This window comes from Gordionus sp. m RMFG-2023, chromosome 3 (assembly GCF_954871325.1).
Source record: "Gordionus sp. m RMFG-2023 chromosome 3, tfGorSpeb1-WG-v2, whole genome shotgun sequence".
Lineage (NCBI taxonomy): Eukaryota > Metazoa > Nematomorpha > Gordioida > Chordodea > Parachordodidae > Gordionus > Gordionus sp. m RMFG-2023.
The window spans coordinates 22,593,207-22,617,679 of NC_088777.1; the positions used below are offsets into that span (position 1 = coordinate 22,593,207).

Here is a 24,473-nt window from a genome sequence, read left to right on the forward strand (position 1 = left end):
CCTAACACCCACAGATCGATCTAATTATTAATTTCCTGCAAATTTATTCAAAGTATTAATATATTTTTTAATAATTCATATCTAAATTTTTACAACATATTTTACCAAAACAATCAAATAAAGGAATATCTTAAATAAGCCCCAATATTCAAGTATAATATATTTTTTTATAATTCATATCTAAATTTTTAGAATATATTTTACCAAAACAATCAAATAAAGTAATATCACTTCTTGAAGTTTGTAATACCTTTCAAAGCGAGAAAGGAGAAATAAAATTGATTTTACTTAATATAAAGCATTTTTTAATTGAAAAATTTTTTTATACAAGTATCATTTTATTTTTCTTTTTCTCTGTCCCAAATTCAAGCAATTACGTATGTTGTCAGGGACAGATCGCAAGACGGAAAACTATATAAAAGATTATATTAAATTACAAGAGGCTCAGGAAGTAAATGAAATACCATCGACCAGTCAAATTACGACTGTTGTTAAACAAACTGAATCGTTTTATGACAAATGGGGCGATGGTAATTCTGGTAATATGTCAATACCCGATGATGAATATTATAATTACATAAATAAAAAAATAGATGAAACATTTAAGGTGGATAATTTGTTAGAGTGGTGGGCGGCTCATCAAAGCGAATTTCCAATTTTAGCAAAATTGGCAAAACGGGTATTGGCAATTCCTGCTTCAAGTGCAAGCTGTGAGCGGAATTTTTCCACTACTGGGAGAATTCTTGAAGAAAAAGAAGTAATCTTCAACCTGAAAAGGTAGATATGCTTCTCTTTCTTCATAATAATTTGTGAATTTTTAATATCTTTCTTGAGTATAGGGTTTCGTCAATCATGCTGGTTTTTTACTTTGCAAACTGTCAAATATTTATTGCATTTATTATATTTACCTTGAGTCATGAAAGTTTTTAATCCAACATTTTTCATTATTTTTTTTTACAATATTATATAATACAATTATCTTCTTTTGTTAAAAATTTATTAATATTGTGCAATTAGATTATATTTTTAAAATACTATTTATTATACATGCATTTTTTTAAGCGATTTATTTTTATTTTATAAATTAAATAGTAAATTAAATACAATATATTATATTCTCAAAATATTTTCCATTTTTATAAATTAAATATTAGTTTTATTTTTTTTAAATGCAATAAAAAATATAGTATATGCTCAAAATATTATTACCATTTTTATGAATATTAGTTTTATTTTTATAAATGCAATATAAAATATAGTATATGCTCAAAATATCCATTTTTATAAATAACAGTTTTATAATTTTTATAAATTCAAATATAATATTCTCAAAATATTAGCTTTTTACATGTATTTTTTAAATAATAAGCGATAATACTCGCTGAAAAATATGGTATACCTCATAGGTGAATTTTTGTATATACCAGGTCGAATATAATTTTAAAAAATTCCGAGCCAGGCCTGAAATTTTTTTTAAAAAAATATCTGGGCCGGGCCTTAAATTTTTAAATCCGGGCCGGGCCGTAAAAAATTTTTTTAAAAAATACCCGGGCCGAGCCTAAAAAATTTAAAACCGGGCCAGGCCGTGCAAATGGTACCTCTGCAGGTCTCTGATTACAATTATCCTCATAATATTTAATCTAAGCTTAATAAATTAAAATAAATAAATATTTTATAAGGTTTAAGTTCTATCTTAAATTAATTTAATATATTCTTTTTTAAAATATCAATGCAGCAAATCACTCCATTTTGATTTTATTTTTTTGAATATATTTATTTTTAAGAAAAGCAAAAAGATAAGAAACAATAGCCATTAAGACAGGGAAAAAAAGTGGAACATATATAGCATATTTTTGATCTTGTGGAAAATATAATACTTCAAGTAATGTGGGATAATAAAATGCTTTTTCAGAATTTATCAAGGCTTCTTTAGAAAAATTGTAAGCAATGTATAAACTATTTTCTGATTCATAACCACATTTATTTATTGATAAGTTTTCATCATAGTAAGTTATTGATATTAAATCCATAGCACATTTTAATTTTTGCACTGATTCGCAAATTATATGAGCAACTTGTTTATCAACAATGAGATTAGTTATTTTATTCACTAAGTTTCCTAAGATATGTAATGTCATCATACTTTGTGCTATATTTTCACAAATTTTTATTCTCATTAAATTTTGAATTCTCCACAAGTGATCAGTTAAAATTATTTCACTATAATTATCTTTATATTGTGAAAAAATTTGAGTACCTTCATAATATCTTGTGATATTTACATTATTAGCTTTAAGATTCTGGTAATACAAACTTTGGGTTAAATAGTGTAATGGATAACCAATAAACTGGTATAAATGTAAAAGAATTATTGATTTTAATTTTTGATTGTTATATAAAATAGAATGAATGAATTGAGATAAGTTATTGTTTTTATCATGTATAATTGCCATGTTATTGGCTGGAAAGAATATAATACTTCCCCAGCCTGGGCTTGTAAATGAAGTTAAATCTTGATGAAATTCATTTTTTGAATAATTATTTTCTTTGGTGATGATAATAACAAATTTAACTGTATTTTCTTTGCCATCATGGGATATGGATATTGGTTTTAAAGATTCAATAAAATTAATAAAGCCAAAAAAATCAGAGCTATCTTCTTTAAATGATTTAGAGTGAAATTCAAGATTAAGTAAATGATTTTGCCAATAAATTGGAAGATTTTCTATATATGTATAACTACTCTTGTAGATAAAATTATATATTGGATGCAAATATTTCAAAGGATGATGTATATTTTGAATAAATTCACTAAAATCAAAAGTTTCAAATGGTTGTCCATATGCAGTGTAATCAAATATAAAAGTAAAATCTAATGATATTAAAGGATGGTTTGATTGTGGAAATGTTAATTTGTGTAAGCTAGTCAAATAATAACTCATATTATTAGTCTCGAATTTACCTATTGCTCTGTTAAATGAATCAAAAATATTATTTTCAGAAATTAATATGGATTTTATATATTGTGATAATTTATGACATGCAATTGAGAAAGATGGTATAGCACCAAATTTATTCAAATAAAGAAATAAAATCCCATCTGATGAAAAATGAAAATCAAAATAATGATTCATAAATACCTTTTCAGATATGTTTGTGATTTCATGTAAGTCTAAAATTATATAAATGTTTCCTGAGTATCTGTCAAAAATTTTTAAATTTTGAAGATGATCATCTAGATTTTTATGAGAAATAAATCTTGATGCCATAATTTTATATTTTATAATCAAATTATTTTGAGAATTAGTGTTTAATAGAGGTAATAGGTTAAACTTAATCATATTGTCAAAAATAAAATGATTAATAAAGTCTTTACTCCTAAAAGTAATTAAAGGATATACACGAATGTTAAATTCCAACATATTTGATTTTGATACATTATTAGGATTTAAGGATAACATAAATTTTAAGGGTATAAATTCTCTTTGAACAGTTGTTGTCTTCCACCATATAGGAAGACCAAATAGGCACATAATTATAAATACAAATCCAGATCTTAAAGTAATTTGTTTTTCACCAGTAAGCCATTTTTTCACTTCTATCTCTTTATCTTCCATGCTAAGCTACTTATAAAATTTTAACTAAAGTCAGAGAATTAAAAAACTGGCATGTGATAAAGACAGACATCAATATAACATGATAAATTTTAATAAGTCTTTATCTCCCCTAGGCAGATTTTTTAATAAATTTATTTGAAAATTCTATGTAGGTCAATAGCCAGATTAGGTGTTACAGAAGGGGGAATTTCTGGCCCTTTTAAATATGGCTTCCCAAATTTTTCTCTAATGGCTTGTGAAAGAAAAACATTGGCCCCAAATATATTGCCTCCCCCCCCCTTCAACTGGCACTTCCTGGCTACGGTGTCAGTACTAGTATTGAGTCGAGCTTTTACGATTCTGAATTCGAGTTGGAGCTGTAAAATACGATTTGGGTCGTTGAGTCAGCTTCAGAATTGATATGATGGGTCGTCTTCAAAGTAGGCTCGATGAGTCGGTTCAAATTTACTTCATGAAGAAAATATTAAAAAATTTCAATCACTTTAGTTTGATGAATAAAAACTTTTCTTCTATATTTATTTTTGGGAAATACTTTGTTTTCTGTGTTAATAGTATGTAAATTGGATGGAGTTTAAATAACTGAAAATATACATTAATAGGAATTTGGGAGATAAAAACACTATTTAAGCCCAAATAATTTCTCCAGAAATTGTAAAATATTTTTTTAACTTTTAGTTTTTTTTAAATTTATGCTATTTTATCTTAATATTTCAAAAATGTAAAATATTTTTTATTATTCCCGTTTAAAGGGTTTTTTTGACATTTGCTTCAAAGAGGCCAAAGTTTATTTAAAAAATTTTAATAAAAACCTTTAAATATTTTTTTATATTGAGCTCTTATATGTCGAAGGCCTCATTTTTAGTTGACGGGGAGGGAGTGGGTATGAGGTGTAATTGAAATATAATGTGAATGAGGCAGGCGTATAGATCTGATTAGGTCATGAACGAATGGTTTTTCTCTATTTTAATGGTTTCGATTTCTATATTTATTCCCAAAAATTTTAAGGGGGTAAAAAATTGCGAAAATTTGATATATGCACTAATTGTCCTGACTGAGCATAATTTGTGCCAGGAATTATTTATTTCATGTGAATATATTAGAGATATGCAAAGCAGGGCCTGTTTCGACCATTTAAAAATTTTTAAACAAATTGCCCAGCTATGTCCATTATAATTTTTTAACTGATCCTGTTAAAATTCTATGAAAAGCCTGCTCAGGCTCATTAGATTATTATATAAATATTTCGGCTATCACAATTCTAATATCTTTAACTTTTTTCCCCTATATTTCTCTACACTGCTATTCATTTTTACAACAAAGGATCTATAAATCAATTGTGTTTGTCTTTATTTTATTTGTAATTGTACTAGATCATAAATAAGTTGGACTCATCGAGCCGACTTTCTAACAGACTCATCAAGCCAACTCTGGATTCTCAAAGTCAACTCATGTGGCTCATTGATTGGCTCAATTTGAAATGAGTTTTATGACTCAAATCTTGTATAGAATTTAAGCTAAGTTGACAGCTTAGCTGCTTAACAACACTAGTCAATAGGGAATCAGCCTTGATAGCGATATTCCAATATATTTACTCCTCATTGACGGCCTTCTTACGCATTCTATTATTTTTTAATTTCTCGTTCATATCTTTTTATGTTTTTTAAATTATATTATACTCTCGTTTTTATTTACATTAGTAAGCTTGGAGAGGTAAAGATAATCTATTCGAAACTTCCTGTGACTTATGGAAGAAATATTTATGCCTTTCATCTTTCCGGAGTCCATGCACAAAGAGACTTTGTTGACTTTAGCTAACTTTATAAATTTAATAGAAATTAATCGCTTCGTTTCCCCAACCTCAGATATTTTTACAAAATAAGGTCCTTAATTGACATGAAGCTGTTCCTAGTGTCAATCTTGGTATTCTGCTATCAGGCGAAGAACTGAGGGTAACCATATAATATAGATTAGGCTGAAACCCATCTACATGACAGGATTTTCACTGGATGCAAACCCCATTCAAAAACCTTTGCCTACCCCCCCCCCCCCCATAAAAATTACACCACCTTCGGCGGCGGTGTCTCTTTATTATTATTTTCACCTTTATAATTAAATTAATACTCTTTTCAGAGAATTTATAAGGATAACTTAAATTAATCTATCTCTACTACCAACTATTAATATTTTGTGAATATAAAGAATTTATTTTTTAGATAATTAATTCAATTAAAACCTCCATTATTTACGATGAATTAATTATTATGGCATTATGAGCTTGCTGATATATCTAAACCCTTTAAATTAAAAAGGATAGCAGAAAGTTTTATTTGGAAAACAATGTGTATGATTGTTTGCAATATATAGATTTGGTCGATAATTGTTTTATAATATTTCTATAATAAAACTATTAATTTTTACAGCAATAAATTTTGTCCTATTTCATCTCAAAATTTAATAGATAACCCCCCAAAAAATTTATCCTACCCCCTCAAAATAATAGGATGCAAACTGTTCCTACCCCTCCCGCTCATGTAGACGCTGGTTGCGACCTATGTTTACCTCATAATTGTAAATGGTACGGGAAAGAGTCCTATCCTATGGGCAGACGTGGTCAAACTTGTTTATATACTAAAGAGTGGTTCAGCCACAGAGCTATTAAATTTATAATCTTGAATAAATTAGGTTTGGCTAACTATCCAACCTAAGCTGGATGGAAGAAACTAGATGGCCTTACAAATGTTCCTTGTTTAAGAGGAAGCTCTTTATTTGAGATTTCACTTGTGTCTCCTAGTTCTCCTCTAACCCATACATTGACCCCCCCCCCCCCAATTATTACCGAAAGGTTAAAGATTAGAAGCAGCGCTAATCCTTTGAATTCACACTATTTTACTGCACCTGAAACCTTTTTTAAATTTAGAGTTGTGAGTCCATAATTTTTTTTATAATATTATATTTTTTTTCTCTTAATAACAATATATTTAAAATAACAAAATATAAAACTATATTAAAATTAAATATAAAAAACATGTAAATTATTTAAAACATATAATATAATTTTTTATTTTTTCAATATAAAAACATTTTTTGGGGAAAACTTTTTATTTTATTATATTTAAGAGTACTCCATTTTATATTAAAATTTTAAAAAATTACCAGCATATTAATTATCTTTTTTTAAATAGATAATAATATATATTTTAGAAATATTTATTGTTGTTTGTTTTAAATTAAAAGTAAAACCAAAGAAAAAAACACATTGGCGTACGCAGCGGGGGGGGGGGGGGCAGGCGGACAAATTCCCCCCCGCCCCCTCAAAGCCAAAAAATGCAGATGCCGGATATACTTTTCAAATATTATTGTTTATATTAATTTATATTTGTTAATATTTATTCGTATCTCATATTAAATATATATTTAATTACATTTATTATCACATTCATAAGTTATTTTATCAATTAATTTCGATTTCAAGTTTTCCGGTGTAATATTTACTTATTATTTTCAAATTTTTAGTGGCTTAATATTTATCTACCATTTTCGAATTTCTAGTCAAATAATAATTATTTCTGAAACTTCTGGTCCAACAGGGAAAAAGAAATTGCAACCTTGTCCAACGAGATAGAGTCTCTACCATCAAGCAGTAACAGCTTTTAAGGAGTTAGAAGAGCCAATTATTTGCTATTACTGAAATATCACAATGGCCTGAAAGAAATAATCCTCAGAAGCAAAAAAATTATTGGATTCAATGCTTATTCCAAATTTTATTTCTCATTAGAATGTAATATTTAATTATACAACTATTTTAAGTATTACTATTCAAAAACATGACATTGACTTGACTAAGAAGATGAGAAGAGCGGAGAGCATTTTATTAGAACTCAAGGAAATTAGGGCTAATGTTGATGAAGAATTTCATATTTTATATTTTATTGTTGAGTCAAAAACAGAGCTATACGTGTTTAATATTTGTCTCCCAAGCTCATCGTTAAAACATTAATATAGGATCAGTAGAACAGTATATCTTAGGTACAGATACATTTATAAACCAAATAAATGAATTTTTAATTCATCATGCAGCACTTACATCTGCAAATATTACTTCCACAAAAGCCTTCCAAACCTTTTTCAGAAGGTGATAGAAAAAAAAAATTTGTTAGATTTTTATTATGAAGATGTTAAAGTATCTTATGATGCCTTACTAGCTGAATAACTATGTTTATAAGATTAACTATGGTTGATATAGTCCCAAAAAATGTTATGGATGCTCTACATTATTTCAAACACATTTTAGATTAAATTCCCAATGTATTAAAAGGGTTTATAAACTCTTTCCATTAGTAAACTAATGAGAGAACATTCTCTTTTTAAGAAGAATAACAGAGGCCTGCAGAAGTACCATTTGCAGGGCACGGCCCGGATTTTTTTTAAAGATTTTTTACGGCCCGGTGTAGGATTGTGAAATCAATACCCATTGTAGTTTCGATACCGTATTGATATTATCATTGTAGATTCAATACCGTAGTGATATTTTAATATTGTAGAATCAATACCGTATTGATTTTTAAGAGATGTTTTCATCGCTTCAAATATATCGGCGGCCATTAAAATTGTAAAATATCTATTCATTATATATTTTTCATCGTTTCAAATATATTAGGGGCCATTCAAATTTTAAAATATTTATTATTATATATTTATTCATCGCTTCAAATATATTGGGGGCTATTAAAATTTTAAAATAAATATTATTATATATTTATTCATCGCTTCAAATATATTGGCGGCCATTAAAATTATAAAATATTTTTTATTATATATATTTTTCATCGCTTCAAAAATATTGGCGGCCATTTTAGATTTGTAAAAATTTATTTAAAATAGATTTAAATGATTATATAAATGATTTTCTATTCTTTTATATAATTTTTTAAGGGGGTTTATTTATTTTACAATCTTAATATCCTATATAAATTTTATTTGTTTAATATATATAAGTTTTCTTCATACATCATATTATTGATATCTCAAGCCTTAAAATTTTAATAGACAAAAGTAAGCTAACCACAAACAAATAAGGGTTTCTATTACGTCAAAGGATCTCAATCACTCACTCTGATTAATCATTTCCTCTTGGCTTCTTAAAATCGTCATTTTATTTATTAGATTTATATATAATTATTGCAGAAAATTTTAAATAAATAAAATGTATACAAATTTTCTTCATACATCGTATTATTGGAATCTCAAGCCTTAAAATTTTAATAGACAAAAGTCAGCAAATCACAAACAAATAAGGTTTTCTATTATGTCAAAGCATCTCAATCACTATCTATCACTCTGATTAATCATTTCCTCTTGGCCTCTTAAAATAGTCATTTTATTGATTAGATGTATATACAATTATATTTTAACTGATTAAAATTTAACACTTATATTTATGGAATACAAAATTTTTTATACAGATATAAAATTAAGTTTAAAATAAAATCATTATTCTTTTAAACTGAAACAACTATTTTTGTTTGTATATATATATATTTTATTGCAATAATATTAAAACTGGCTGATTTCTTAATACTATTTAAATAAAATGGATATATATAATTTTATTTCAAAAAAACAAGAAAAATATTATAAAAAGAAAATATATCCCAAAAAAGGAAACATAATTATCACAAAAAATTGAGTGTATATTACACAATAATACGATTAAAATGATCTGAAGATGCATTTATCAAATATATATTTAAATTAAATTTTTTTATACAGTCCATTTTTGATAATGCAGAATATGTAATATATTTCATTTTCATTTTTACAATAAATAATAATTGGCGTCTGGAAAAACGTAGCAGAAGCTACGATATCTAATTCATACGTCCACGTTCCAAGTTGATGTTTTTTTGTATCAACCAAATGTTTTATTATGTCCTTCCCCATAAAATCAGTAAAAATATCATTATTCCAACAGCATCATAAAAGAGATTATAGATCCCCTTATAATTGCATGGTGATCCTCGCTGCCTGTGATCTCTTTGCTCAAGCAGCGATTCGAAAATTTTTCCACTCTTTCTATCCGCACGTCGTGAGTTCCAGATCAGGACCTGTTGCCCGACTTCATAAGGGATTTTATCCTTTTGCCTTTTCTGATAATCTCTTTTTTGTCTATCTTGGGCAACAAGTATATTTTCTTTTGCCCTTTTCCATACGACTGATAGGCTCATTATTCTTTCTAATAATTCACTCTCTTCAAAGTCATTCTGAATATTATTATTGATTTAATTTTTGAATTTCTGATGGCAGCTTTGCGTTCCGACCATACATCATATAAAATGGGGTGAATCCTGTAGATTTGTGGACACTGGTTTGCATTGCAAATAATACCCCCGGAAGAACCCTAGGCCATAGTGTTTGATCATCACTCAAAACCTTTAACATTAAGTTTTGAATAGTACGATTATTCCTTTCTGTCAACCCATTAACTTGAGGATGATATGCACTGCAATTGCATTGCTCCGTCCCTGTCATTTTATGTAATCTCGTGGCCATTTCATTCACAAACTCTCTTGATCATTGATTTGTATCTATATTGTATAAAATCAAAAGTTTATAAATTATCATAAATGCACATTTTTTAACCGATATATATATTTATTTAATTTGATTTACAGTTGCGCAGCCATGGGGGCAAATCAGACCATAAATAAATATACAAGTCTCTTCAGCTGTCTTTGATTTCATAGGTTCTGCCTCAACCCATTTTGTAAAATAATCAGAGGCAACTGCAATACATGTGTAGCCTTATTCTGAAGTGCGCAGGCTGCAAAGATCAATTCCTATTTGAGCCCATGGAAGAGGTGGTACATCTATTGGATTCAAAGTAGACGAAATTTTAGAAAATCTTGTATTGGCCTTCCGACATCTATCACATGATTTTATAAAATCAATAGTGTCTTGAAATAATTTTGGCCACCAATATCTATAAACACAAAATTAACAAATTAACACCATAATAAATACCTTCCAGAAAGTTTAAGTTGAGTTTTATTAACGCCTAGGTGGGCACCAATAGCTTTAGATTCTAGGGATATATCTGATCCTTGGTGAATAATAGATATTACCCTTTGTTTCTCTGCTTCATCCATTATTACTAAAGCTAATAAATAAATAGAAATTATTATTTTGTGATCACATTTACCTTCTTTATTCTTTATTTTTCTATAAAGAATATCTTCTTTAACAATAAAATTGTTTGCCGTACATCTAAAATTACTTTTTTTACCTGGATCATTTTTAAGGAGTAAAGGATATTTTCCTGTTACTAGATATTCTTTTATTGTTTGTATCTGTTATTGCTTAATAAAATTTATAATTATAAATCTAAATGTACCAATTTGATTCATTAAAAATTTTGTGAGCAGTAGAATATTTTCCTGTTATAAGTATTAGCAATAAAGGATATTTTTGATATTTATCTGTTCCTGCTTGATATAAAATTATAATTATAAATTTAAATGTACCAATTTGATCATAAAATTGTGATATTTAAAGCAGTAAAGGAAGGATATTTTCTGTCACTAAGTATTGGCAGCAAATGATATTTTTCTGTTACTTATATTCTCTTATTGTTAGATATTTAATTGTTATTTGATATAAATATAATTATAAATTAAATGTACCAATTTGATTCATTAAAAATTAGGTGATATTTTAAAGCAAGTATTGGCACCAATTAATATAAATATAATTATAAATTTAAATGTACCAATTTGATTCATTAAAAATTTTGTGATATTTTAAAGCAATAAAGAACAATATTTTCCTGTTATAAGTATTAGCAATAAAGAATATTTTTGACATTTATCTGTACTTGCTTGATATAAAATTATAATTATAAATTTAAGTGTACCATCATTAAAAAAAAATTTTTTAAATTCAGGTCCGGCCGAGTGTTTTTTAAAAAAAATTTCGGGCCCGGCACGGGTATATTTAAAAAAATTAAAATATTGTCCGGCCCAGGGGCCGGGCCTGCAGGTCTCTGAAAAACATACCAAGAAGTACAACATGTGAAAGTAGATTGAAAGGTTTGGATCTTTTGAATATTCATAAGCATTTGGCGACAAGCAAGGATGAGATAATTGAAAAATTAGCTCAAACAATTATTTCTAAGAAACTTTTTGTGTAAAACCTCAAAAAATTCAAATTTCTATTTTGGGTCATTTAAGTGATTCTTTACATATAATTTTTTTATAATTCACATTAAAATTGTGTATTAGCAGGGTTGGGCAGTATCGCGGATATTTGTATCTGATTTTTAAAATTTTGGAAAGTATCTTGTATCCAGTATCTAAGATACATATTATTTAAAAGTATTTGTATCTTAACCAACTTTGTATTCAAAAAGATACAGATACTTTAAAAAAAATTTATATTGGTTAATTTAAATAGTATTAAAATTTAAAATGATATTGTTTTAGGATTTAAATGAAAAATTTAATCAAAATATAGATATTTTAAGATAATTTTTGATATATGACGTTGGTCGTCATATAGCAATTTGCTAACAATTAGAACTACCATATTTGAATCGTTTTATATCTGTCTATTTTAAAATTATGGAAAAAGAAAATAGAATAATATGTTTATCTTCGTCTTCAGATGATTCTTCAACCGAAAATTATAACAATAAATTTAAACTAAGCATACTTAATGGAAAATTTTTTGAAGTACTTCAAGATGATCATAATAAAGAAATTCATCGTGACTTTGGTATTGACGAAAAAGTTATAGCAACTGTTACAGATAACGGCTCTAACTTTAAGAAAGCTTTCAAGGAGTTTGGATATTCTATGGAAGCTTTAGAGAATGACTTTGACATCAATGATGATGAATGTATAGAATTCGAAATCATTGAAAGTATTATTTAATACTTCTTTAAAATTTATTATGATATTGTAAATTTAGTAAAAATTTTTATTAAAATAAAATTATTTATTTGTTTATTTAAGGGTCTAAAGAAGCCTCAATAACATTGCCTCAACACATTCGTTGTTTGTGCCATACGATAAGTCTAATTGCCACAATGTCGAGAGAGCTATTAAGGATTCTCCTAACATTTCTAAAATTCATCATCCTGCAATAGCTAAATGTACTAAGCTATGGAATGCAAATAATAGGCCTAAAACTGCAGAATTTATCAAAGCAGTTTTAGGAAAACAATTAGTTACACCTTGTTGCACTAGATGGAATAGTTTGTATGATAGTCTTCATAGTTTATTAAAATAAAGGCGAACTTCCTAAATTATGTCAAAAATTAGAATTTCCTAAATTAAGAGATATTGAAATTCAACATTTAGAAGAATATTGCAATAATGGCCCCATTTGCTAGAGCGATTGAAATACAGAGTGAAATCAACTGCTATTATGGAGAATCAGTTCCAATTTTGAATGTCGTTAAAAAAAATTACAAATTTAATTCAAACCATTCACAATTTTGCAAACTATTAGCTATTGCCATAGAAAATTATTTAAATAAAAGATTTAAAAATATATATGATTTTGATAACAATTTTAAAAGTGCATTTTTGGCAACTATTTCTCATCCCTATTTTAAAAATCGTTTGATTGATGGTGAAAAAGAAAAAAAATACCTTCAGGATTTGTTATTACATGAAGTTTTAATTGTTTTTAAAAATAATATTGAAATTAATACTTCAACAAAATCTTCAATTGATGAAGGTGATGATTACTTTTGCCTTAAAAGTACCACATCCAATTCTAATAATTCAATAAATGATATTGAAATAGAGGTCCTAAATTATATGAAAGATGACAGGCGGAGTATAAATATGTTAAATAGTTATAAATATATAAAAGATATTTATTAAATATAACACAATATTACTCTCCTCAGCCCCCGTTGAAAGATTATTTAGCTTTGCTAATATGGTTAATAGACCAAATCGTCAAAGATTGAACGATAAATCATTTGAAAAATTAATAATATTAAAAAATAATGCTGATTTATGATGCTGATTTATTATTATTTACTAATTATATAATTATTAAATGGAATATCGCATTATCTTTTATAATAAATTTGTTATTTTCTACAATTTATTTTAAATATTTTTTTATAAATTTATATTATAGATAAGAAAATAAAGCTTTATACATTTTGATTTTGACTATTTAAAGTTTTTAAAAAAAGTATCTTGTATCTTAGATACTTTTTTTAAAAAAAAATACAAGTATCTTGTATCTTATATCTTATTGAAATTTTTCTAAAGTATCTTGTATCTTGAATACAAAATTTTATAAAGTATCTGTATCCGAATACAATTTTCTGAAAATTTGCCCAACCCTGTGTATTAGGAATAGTTATTAGTCCTAATAAATTTATGCATGATATTTTTAAGAAACAATAATATTTCTTTAAAAAATTTCTTATCCCCCCCCCCCAGACCAAATTCCTGCGTACGCGCCTGAAAAAACATAATCACAAAAAAAGATATCTTTATTAATTGCAAGTTGCAATGAACTGTCAAACTTAGGAATAAAAGATCGATAATTTTTATATCTCGATTTTGGAAGATATCATGATAATTTGATTAATATAATGATAAATTATTTTTATGGTAAGACCTAAATATAGTAAAATATAGTTTATAAAAACTGTTTATGTTATTTTTCGCTAAATTTTATGTATTTATTTTCTGGACCAGAAAACTTGAACTAGAACCTGGTTCAAAAGTATTTCATTAAATCAGAACCCAACCCTATTTTTAGAAGAAGTCTACAGCCCTCTTAGAAAGTATTATGATTTCAAATTTTTATATTATCCCTATACTCATTTCTACCAATGAGTCCTTATTTTTCTAAAGATTTTAAGTAAAAATAATTCGCAAATTAATGGTGATCCTGGATTCTCTTTAAAAATTTCATAATCACTCCAAATTGTTGTGTTTCAAAATAACTATCTTAGTTTCCTCGAATCTCAGAAATCTTTCTTTTGTTTTTTTTTTAATTTATTATTTCATTCCCACCTAATATGTTTTTTTGAAAATATATTATTAAAATTTAATATAGTTTTTTAAAAATTTGTTTTAAATAGTTAATATGCTTTTAATATTTTAATACAGTTTTATATATGCTATTTATAATATATTTTTTTAAATAAATTAAATGATTTGACCTTTCAAAAAAATGAATGTCATTTATATATTTATTTGTTTATATATATGGTGAATTCTGCATAGATCAACATGAATAACACCAAAATCTGTCTGATTTCCTCAGATTGATTTTTTAAAATTTATCTATAGTGATAGTGACTAATGCTAAGGTTGGCAGGGAGCAGGGGCGTCGCTAGCCTTTACAATCTCAGGGGGCTCAACTTAAAAAATTTATGGAAGGGGGGGGCGAAGCCCCCAATACTTTCCAATTTGCGGGGCTTCGGCCCGCTTTTGCCGGTCTTCGGCCGGGTTTTATATTAATATATTATATTTTTTTAAAATTTACTAACTCTAAATAATTATTCTGAGTGTCATTTATTATATTTTGCATGCAAAATGAACTAGCATATAAATCATTAAAATAATACAAGACATTTCTAAAAATAATATTTTTTAATACAAAATCTATTTATTACTGTATAAAATATTTTCGATTGTTGATGAAACTATAACCCTCTATTACCATTTTAGACAATGTTTTATAGAATGGACTAATAAGAAATTTATAGACCTTACCAAATCAACAATTCTTGAAGAAGAGAATATAAACGACCAATCCAAATCATAAAACTATATGGTGGTTAGAGCTTCCTCTTAGATGACATGATGGAAGCTTGATAAGTAATCGAGAAAATTATTGTATGATATTAAATTTCTAAAAGATTAACTTCCATTTTTAATGATATATAAACGACTAAACAGTTGACCATTATTGCTTATCTAAAATATGCGATCATATGCTCTCAGCAGCTGTAGTAATAATCTTTATTACATAGCCACATAAATAATAGATGCTGGTTAATTTACAGTCCTAGCCATGACACTTACGATGGTAACCCATATCAGAATTTATTCTGTTAGATAAATTGATAAAACAAAAACACTAAAAACCCTTAGAAGAAATTATGCAAATATATTGAAGCCTTGAGTTATTTACACTGCAAAAATGCCATATTAGAAAGGAAACATTTTGCAACTACAAAATAAGAACCAGAGTGATATCATGAAAGCAATTAAGATTTTAAATATTATTGTCGCACCATCTCTAGTTGGTATATTATATCCAATGATTATATCTTAAAATAATAGTAGTTTGTAATAATATCAAAAATAATTCGTATTAAAAATTTAACGCAAATCTAAATTCCGAAGAAGGAAAAATAGCTTTCCTAAAAACACGTAAAAAAGAGAAGAAAAGATATCTAATTTATTACATCCATTGTGGTATATAATAATATGTTTAATATTAATTATATTGTAAATAAATATATAGCGTTAATTATATATAAGCAAATTGTTACTTATATTTATTATCAAAAGCATTTATTAGTAAAATTTTAAAAATATTAACTGTAATATATTATATAACTGTCAGATACGTCTGTAAAAGTGGCATTTTACCTAATATTTTATAAAAAATTATATATAATAGAGGATTATAAAATATCTCTACTTACTTTTTATAAATAAATCTCTTATACTTATTTGGATTTGGACCTTGAAAATAATTTTAGGAAGAGATATGATAATTAAATTTAAAAATCAATATAGTTGATTAGTGATTTTGAACTCGGCTAAAATATTAAATTATTAATTTTCAATTAATAAATAATTATATTTATTTAATTAGGGTTATATAATAATTTAAATAAAAAAGTCAATTAGCTTCAACTGTTAATGCTAAATTAATATTTAGTGAGTGATATTGTTGTATTTTTAACATAGAATTTGATTGCAAGCTGACATAGTATAATTTATATGTAATAATCTAATCTAATAAATAAAATAGTATTCATTTAATAAAAATTAAGATAATCTTATTAATTTTTTAATAAAATTAAATCTATATATTACTCAATAGAATTATAAAAGAAATTATTCAGAGGGCAATTAAAAACATTTATTTTTAGCTCAAGGGGATATTAAGGAACCATTAAAAAAAATTTTTGCTTCAGGGAGCTATTCAAACTTTTCAGGGGGCTCGAGCCCCTGCGCCCCCCCTAGCGACGCCACTGGCAGGGAGTTATACAAGATTTAATAAAGTAATTTTAGAATTTTTATTTTTAAAAAATATTTAACTGAAAATACAATATATTTATGTTCTTTATATAGTATATAAAATCAATTTATATATATAAAAAATCTATTAAATAATTAACATCAAACTATCAAGTGAGGTTAATATTAATTTAATATAAAGAATAAAAAAATCAATCTTTAAAGTTAATATTGATTAATAGATAGCGAAAAATAAATATTAAAAGAAAATCAATCCATCACAACATTCCACCCTTTAAGAAATGAACTCCATTCCGGTTCTTCTTGGATGTAAATCTTTTAAGTTCATAACATAATCTCAATATCGCGTAGGCAATGCTTTGATTCTATTCGGCCTTTGACTGTTCAAAATCTGTTGTTGAATTTCTTTATTTTCATTTCCCGCTAATTTATCATCATTTCTCAGAGTACAAGGTATTGTATTATTAGTATTTGTTTTCATCAGAGTACAAGGTATTGTATTTTTGGTATTTGTTTTCATATGAGTTATTTCATTACTAAATGGTAAGATACTTGACCTTTTTTTGATTTGGTCTAAATGTCTTTTAATAATTCTGTTTCCTGTATCTATCTCATATAATAAATTCCCATTTTTGCGTTTTACCATGCCTTTGTCCCATATATTATTCTTGAAGGTTTTATACCAAACTTTGTCACCATTTATGATATTTCTATTTTACGATAAATTACGATTAAATTCATTTACTTTATCTTCTTGTGATTTGATCAAATCCCATATGGTTCTGTTGAACATCACTTCGCTTGGTATCTTCTTGGTTGTTGCGTTTGGTGTGTTGCGATAATTGAATAAAAACTTTTCTAAAGCTATATCTATCTAAGTCTATTTTATTATTACTTTCCATATTCCTTTTCATGCATATTTTTATTGATCTTATCATTCGCTCACACTGACCATTAGACTGTTGGTGATGGGGCGTGGTGAGAATGTGTTTAATTCCATGATCACTGCAAAATTTTTTGAACAAGTTACTTGTAAAATTGGTACCATTATCACTGATTATTTTATTGGGTATACCAAATAAGCTGATTATTTTTAACAATTCTTTGATTGTTGACTCAGTAGTTATATCTCTCATTCTTCTAATGATAGGAAACTTGCTAAGTGCGTCAACACATACCATAAAATTTCTACCTTCAAATTGTGCAAAGTCGATGTGTACGCGTTCGAACCCTTTTATAGCTCTTTCCCATGGATTTTGTACATTATGAGGATTGTCCGCATATTTATTACACGTATCACAGTTTCTCACCTCCTGATCTATATCAGCGTTTAGACCAGGCCACCACAAATAATCTCTCGCCAATGATTTCGTTTTCCCAGCACCTACATGCCCTTTATGCAATTCTTGTAATATCTCCTTTCTCATATTTTTTGGTATTATCACTATATTCTATCAAAAGGTAATTTTCCATAACACATAATTCCGTTATCATATTATTGTATGTTTTATTTTTTATCGTGTCACCGTTTCTAATATCCTTAATTATTTCCATTAATTCTCCGTTGTTAGAAGTTTCTTTTTCGATCATTTTTAAGTTAATTGGTACGTCCCATAAATCATTATTTTCTTTTACATCATCCACAATAATAAGTATATCTTCTTCTGCAGATGTTAATGGCAATCTGGATAAACAATCTGGTACCGTGTTGTGTTTACCCGCTCTATGTCTTATTTCGAAGTCGTAAGCTCCCATAGCAATATTCCATTTCTGTAACCTCATCGACATGGATGGATTTTAATCCTTTGGAAAAAATATAAATCAACGGCTTGTGATCGGTGATGATTGTTAATTTTGTTCCGATCAGATATTCTTGAAATTTTTTCATTGCAAAAATAATTGTCAAACCTTTGCGTTCAATGTTAGTGTAATTTATTTCGGATTTAAGGGATCTTGAGGCAAAAGCTATCGGCTTTTCTTTGCCGTCCCCTTCTATGTGAAATAATATAGCTCCCAAGCCGAGTTTAGATGCATCAGCAGCTATACCTATGGGTAAATCAGGATCAGTGGCGTCACTAGGGGGGGGGGAGCGCAGGGGCTCAAGCCCCCTGAAAAATTTGAATAGCCTCCTGAAGCAAAAAAAATTTTTTTTTTAATGGTTCCTTAATATCCCCTTAAATTAAAAAGAACTTTTTTTGATAGTCCCCTGTTTATTATAATTCTATTAAGTAATATATAGATTTAATTTTATTATTTAAAAATTAATAAGACTATCTAAATTTTATTAGATTAGATTAATACATATAAATTATATTTTCACTATGTCAGCTTGCAATCAAATTCTTTGTTAAAAATAAAATATCAATACCATGCATAATGTTTAAATATCAATTTAGCATTAACAGTTGAAGTTTAATTGATTTTTATTAATTAAATTATTATATAACCCTAATTAAATAAATATAAAGATTTATTAATTGAAAATTAACAAATTTAATATTGTGAGCCGAGTTTAAAATCACTATTTAAATAAAATGACTTTGCGATTTAAAAATTTAAAAGACTTTATGAAAAAAACTAAAGATAAAAGTAGCAATAATCTTGAGGACCAAAGAAGAGGATTCAATAATAAAGCTGGTGATGAACAAAGTATATTTTATACAGTTTTTAAAATTCAAACTTTGATTTAGTTGAAAGACGATTAATTGTAGTTTTAAAAGATATAAATATTGAAAACAAAAATGTTAAAAGAAAGAAAATAGGTAAATAAATTTATATATAAGTCTGTGTCCAAAATGTTTTGAAAAAATCCTTAAAATTTTTACAAATTAATAACAAAACACTTTAGACTTTTAAGTTTTAAAAAATAAAAATTTATTAGTTAATTATCTATTTTAATGGAAGGTTTCTTTTTCACTTGATCATAATTGAAGTTATATGTTTCTCCTATTTCCTCCCAAATTTGCCCAATTTCTATAGAATTTATATTTAAGTCATTTTTCACCAGAGTATTAAACAATATTGATTTCTTTAGTTTTCAAGTTAAACAAAAATTGTTTTACAATATATTTTCACCTTTCAGGAGCTGGACACTAGAAATGGAAAATTTTTTTAAAATTTTTCTATTATAATAACATAAGGTGATGTCAAAATATTAGCTAAATAAAACATAGTAAATATTTTCTATATAAATAGTCAATATCTTAAAAAATCATGCACTATTATTCTTTTTACATTAATAAAGATAATATTGGCTAAATTGTTTACTCAATCATTCTTTCATAATTTGATAATTATATATTTATTTGTTTATCCTAACTTAATAATAAACTATATTTTAATAAAAATGCTAAATAAATTTAGAATAGTTTGCTTATTTATATATATATTTTTGAAAAATGGACACTATAATATGGAATATTACTTTTTATATATTATATTTACAAAAATAAATACACTGAAAAGAAATACATTTTAAAATTAATCTTATTTAGATTCATTGAATAATGAAGAAAGTATTGTGAATGACATGATTGTAAATAATGTAAGTACAGAAGGAAAGAAAATAGGTAAAAAATTAATTTATAAGATATTTTATTTATAAAATAATAGAAGCACTATGTGTGGCTCAATCTGAAGATATATGTGAGATCCAATGTACAGATATCTCTGAATGTATTATTTTTTTAAATATAATTAAATTAAATATAAAATTTTATATAGACATAGAATCTGAAGAGGATACTACAACAAGCCAGATTCTTGGTAGCAGTAAATATAAAGGTATATTGGATAAAGAAGTTTTATTGCAACAAATTACATTTGATGAAATACATTTTAAAATTAATCTTATTTAGATTTATTAAATAATGAAGAAAGTATTGTGAATGACATGATTGTAAATAATGTAGGTACAGAAGTAAAGAAAATGGGTAAATTAATTTATATATAAGATATTTTATTTATAAAATAATTGAAGCAATATGTGTGGCTCAATCTGAAGATATATGTGAGATCCAATGTATAGATATCTCTGAAGGTATTAATTTTTTAAATATAATTAAATATAAAATTTTAGGCATGGATTCTGAAGAGGATACTACAAAAAGCCATATTCTTGATAGCAGTAAATATAAAGGTATATTGGATAAAGAAGTTTTATTACAACAAATTACATTTGATGAAATACATTTTAAAATTAACCTTATTTAGATTTATTAAATAATGAAGAAAGTATTGTGAATGACATGATTATAAATAATGTAGATACAGAAGGAAAGAAAATAAGTAAATTAATTTGTTTATAAGATATTTTATATTTATTTATAAAATAATAGAAGCTATACGTTTGGCCCAATCTAAAAATAACAACTATTCAAGTATTTTTTTCATTTTAACAATATTTTTCTTCAAATATATAATATTTGTCATAATTTTCATAAAAGCATTAATATTTTAATTTTTATATTAATAATTGTCACTTTTTTAGAAGAGCTTATACAAGTATTATTTTTATTTTAACAATGTTTTTCTTCAAATATATAATATTTGTCATAATTTTCTAAAATTAATAATATTTTAATTCATTTATTAATTTTTATCACTTTTTTCAGAAGAATTAGATCTGGGTACTAAAACAACTGGTCCTATGCAACCTATATTAGATTCCTATCCATATATTGGAATGGGTAAAGATAAACGATGCTTTCAAACTCAGTGGTACAAATCCTTTCCCTGGATTGAATATAGCATAACCAGAAACTCTATTTTTTGTTTTCCATGTCGTAATTTTCCCACTCAACCTCAAAAAGGATACCTTATTAATCAAGGTTATCAAAAATTTCGTAAGGTAAAAGAATACTTAACAACTCACGGAGCAACAAATGGTCATGCAATGAATGTAATTCTCTGGAACCATTTTAAACAATTTTTGATAGAAGGCACCATTAAAGAAAAATTTATAGCTCTAACTAAATCAACAATACTTGAAAGAAGAGAATATTTGAAACGATTATTCAAAATTATAATACTATGTGGTAAGTTGGAACTTCCCCTTAGAGGTCATTATGAAAGTAAGACAAGCAATAATCAAGGAAATTATTGTGAAATATTAAACTGTTTGAAAGAGTATGATCCATTTTTAATAGCATATAAACCACCAGGCAATGCTCATTATTGTTCACCTCAATCACAAAATCAAATGCTATCTGCAGCTGGAAACTTAGTCGTAAAGTACATAGCATCAGAAATAAGGGAGGCAGGCTATTTTGCTGTCATGGCTGATGACACTCGTGATGTTAGCTCATATGAGCAATTTAGTATATGTGTTAGATATGTTGATAAAACAAAAACACCAAAGGAATCTTTTATACCTTTTCAAAAAGTTGAAGACTTAGATGCAGAGTCATTAACGAAGACATTAATAACAACCTTAAACAACAATTCCATAAATGCAATTTGCGTTGCTCAAGCATATGATGGTGCAAGTGTTATGAAAGGGCATCTTTCAGGAGTCCAGGAAAGATATCGCCAAAATCACAAAATGGCTATATATGTGCACTGCTATGCGCATAAACTCAACCTTGTACTGATCTCTGCCTGCAAATCAGTACCTCAATCTAGAAAGTTTTTTAATGTATTAGAAGGTATTCATGCTTTTTTCTCAATATCTGTTATCCATCACAATAAATTTATTGATTTGCAATTAAGATTAGGGTTAAAATCCAAAAATATTGATGCCTTGAGTTCTACACGTTGGGGATCCCATATTAAAACTATAGAGGCAGTAAAAATGACTTTCCCTGCATACTGCCACCATGTTAAGGTTAGCAGGGAGTTAGACAAGATTTAATAAAGTAATTTTAAAATTTTTATTTACATTCATTTATAGCTTAATAACATCCAAATATTGTATCTTGAACCCATATCTAGGTCCCTGAGTTAGGTTGAAATTTTAATATTTATTTTTCGCTATCTATTAACTCAATATTAACTATAAAGATTAATTTTTTTATTCTTTATATTAAATTAATATTAACCTCACTTGATAGTTTGATGTAAATTATTTAATAGATTTTTTTTATATATATAAATTGATTTTATATACTATATAAAGAACAGAAATATATTGTATTTTCAGTTAAATATTTTTTAAATAAATTTAATAAATAAAAATTTTAAAATTACTTTATTAAATCTTGTCTAACTCCGTGCTAACCTTAACATGGTGGCAGTAGCTATCTTTTTGTAAATTAAAATTTTATTAAAATATAATTTCATATTTCTAAAAATAAAATAATTCAATTATATTTAAAAAAACAAGAATAAAATTTTTTATTCAATTAATTAAATATGATGGAAGATAAAAAAAACTATTGTTTCTAATGATACTATATCATATAAATGCGAATTTCCTAAATATATAGGAAACATTGATACATATTTAACCAAAATTAGATGACGATAACGCCACGACCTTACTTCATAATTTACCAGATGACATATTTTCAAAATTAAAATCGATATGCACTGAATCCGATCTCAAGAAATCGTCGATACTCATCAACAAACTTAGATTATTACAGCCTGCCAAGATTCGAAACAAAAAAATTACCGAATTCAATGCAGCGGTTCAAAAAGAGAGAGAATTTTTTAAATTGGGTTACCCGTAATTGTCAACTCAATATGGACTACAACTTTATCGGCTACGACAGGGTTTTAGAAAAAATAAAGGTATCAAGCTCATCTAAGGAAATTAAATACAGAATTAAAGATTTACTCATTTTAGATGACATTATAAAGATAGGCAAAGAATTAGACGAAACTGACATTGAAACATCCATACATAAGATTGTTATCAAAGAAAATACACACTCTGATCTAAAATATTTGGAGGGAGGTAAGACAAGATAAGAAAGTTTACGAACAAAAACCAACTAATACTGGATATGACAATACCCAGATGCTGCCATATACTGAGAGCAACAGACATTATGATAATAATTACAAACATCAGTTTAGAAAACCATGGCAGACTCGACCATATTATAGCAACCAAAGATTAAACAACCAAAATAACTATCATTTTTCAAGACAAAACTATGACAGATTTCATGATCAAAATAGATGGGAAACTCCTTATATTACTTTCAATAATCATGACGCAATAGATAAAAATAATAATACCAAAAAAATCAGAAGAATTATCTACTTTCTTAGGCATAGCGAGCTATTACCGTAAATTTTTAAACAGTTTTGCAGATCTGGCAAATCCACTATATAAAATAATCAACAAAGATAAATGGTCTTGGGACACCGAACATCAAGAATGTTATAAAAAATTAAAAGACTTAATCAGTCAACCTCCCACATTAAACTTTCTCAATTCTGATCAGGGGCGTCGCTAGCCTTTACAATCTCAGGGGGCTCAACTAAAAATAATTTTAACTCTGAATAATTATTCTGAATTTCATATTTTGTTATTTATTATATTATGCATACAAAATAAACTAGCATATAAATAATTAAAACAATATAAGACACTTCTAAAAATATTATTTTTTAATACAAATATTTATTACAGTATAATATTTTCGATTGCTGA

At 26.4% G+C, this 24,473-nt stretch overlaps 2 protein-coding genes and 1 long non-coding RNA gene across 3 annotated transcripts; 2 read left to right on the forward strand and 1 right to left on the reverse strand.

Moving 5' to 3' along the window:
- Positions 1-1,216: 1,216 nt before the first annotated feature.
- On the reverse strand, positions 1,217-3,640 carry LOC135926343 (uncharacterized). The gene is made up of 2 exons (XM_065462185.1): positions 3,141-3,640; positions 1,217-2,970 (listed from the first exon to the last, which is right to left on the reverse strand). Exons 1-2 carry the CDS (start codon positions 3,164-3,166, stop codon positions 1,740-1,742), a joined length of 1,257 nt encoding a protein of 418 aa, XP_065318257.1. The 5' UTR covers positions 3,167-3,640; the 3' UTR covers positions 1,217-1,739.
- A 16,721-nt stretch (positions 3,641-20,361) lies between these two features.
- LOC135927224 (uncharacterized) lies at positions 20,362-20,697 on the forward strand. The gene is made up of 3 exons (XR_010572004.1): positions 20,362-20,439; positions 20,483-20,545; positions 20,594-20,697. It is a non-coding gene; the product is annotated as an uncharacterized LOC135927224 (long non-coding RNA).
- A 101-nt stretch (positions 20,698-20,798) lies between these two features.
- On the forward strand, positions 20,799-23,541 carry LOC135926810 (zinc finger MYM-type protein 1-like). The gene is made up of 5 exons (XM_065462741.1): positions 20,799-20,802; positions 20,850-20,909; positions 20,949-21,008; positions 21,484-22,515; positions 23,327-23,541. The coding sequence occupies exons 1-5, from the start codon at positions 20,799-20,801 to the stop codon at positions 23,539-23,541; spliced, it is 1,371 nt and encodes a 456-aa protein (XP_065318813.1).
- The last annotated feature ends 932 nt before the right edge of the window (positions 23,542-24,473 follow it).

Bases quoted from the DNA above. Each gene is read 5' to 3' on its own strand.
- LOC135926343 (XM_065462185.1), bottom strand. From the start codon at position 3,166: ATGAAATCACAAACATATCTGAAAAG. The intron at 2,971-3,140 runs GTATTTATGAAT...TTCATTTAACAG, and splicing joins TCACAAACATATCTGAAAAG to AGCAATAGGTAAATTCGAGA.
- LOC135926810 (XM_065462741.1), top strand. The intron at 20,910-20,948 runs GTATTAATTTTT...ATAAAATTTTAG, and splicing joins ATGTATAGATATCTCTGAAG to GCATGGATTCTGAAGAGGAT. The intron at 22,516-23,326 runs GTATTCATGCTT...AACCAAAATTAG, and splicing joins GTTTTTTAATGTATTAGAAG to ATGACGATAACGCCACGACC.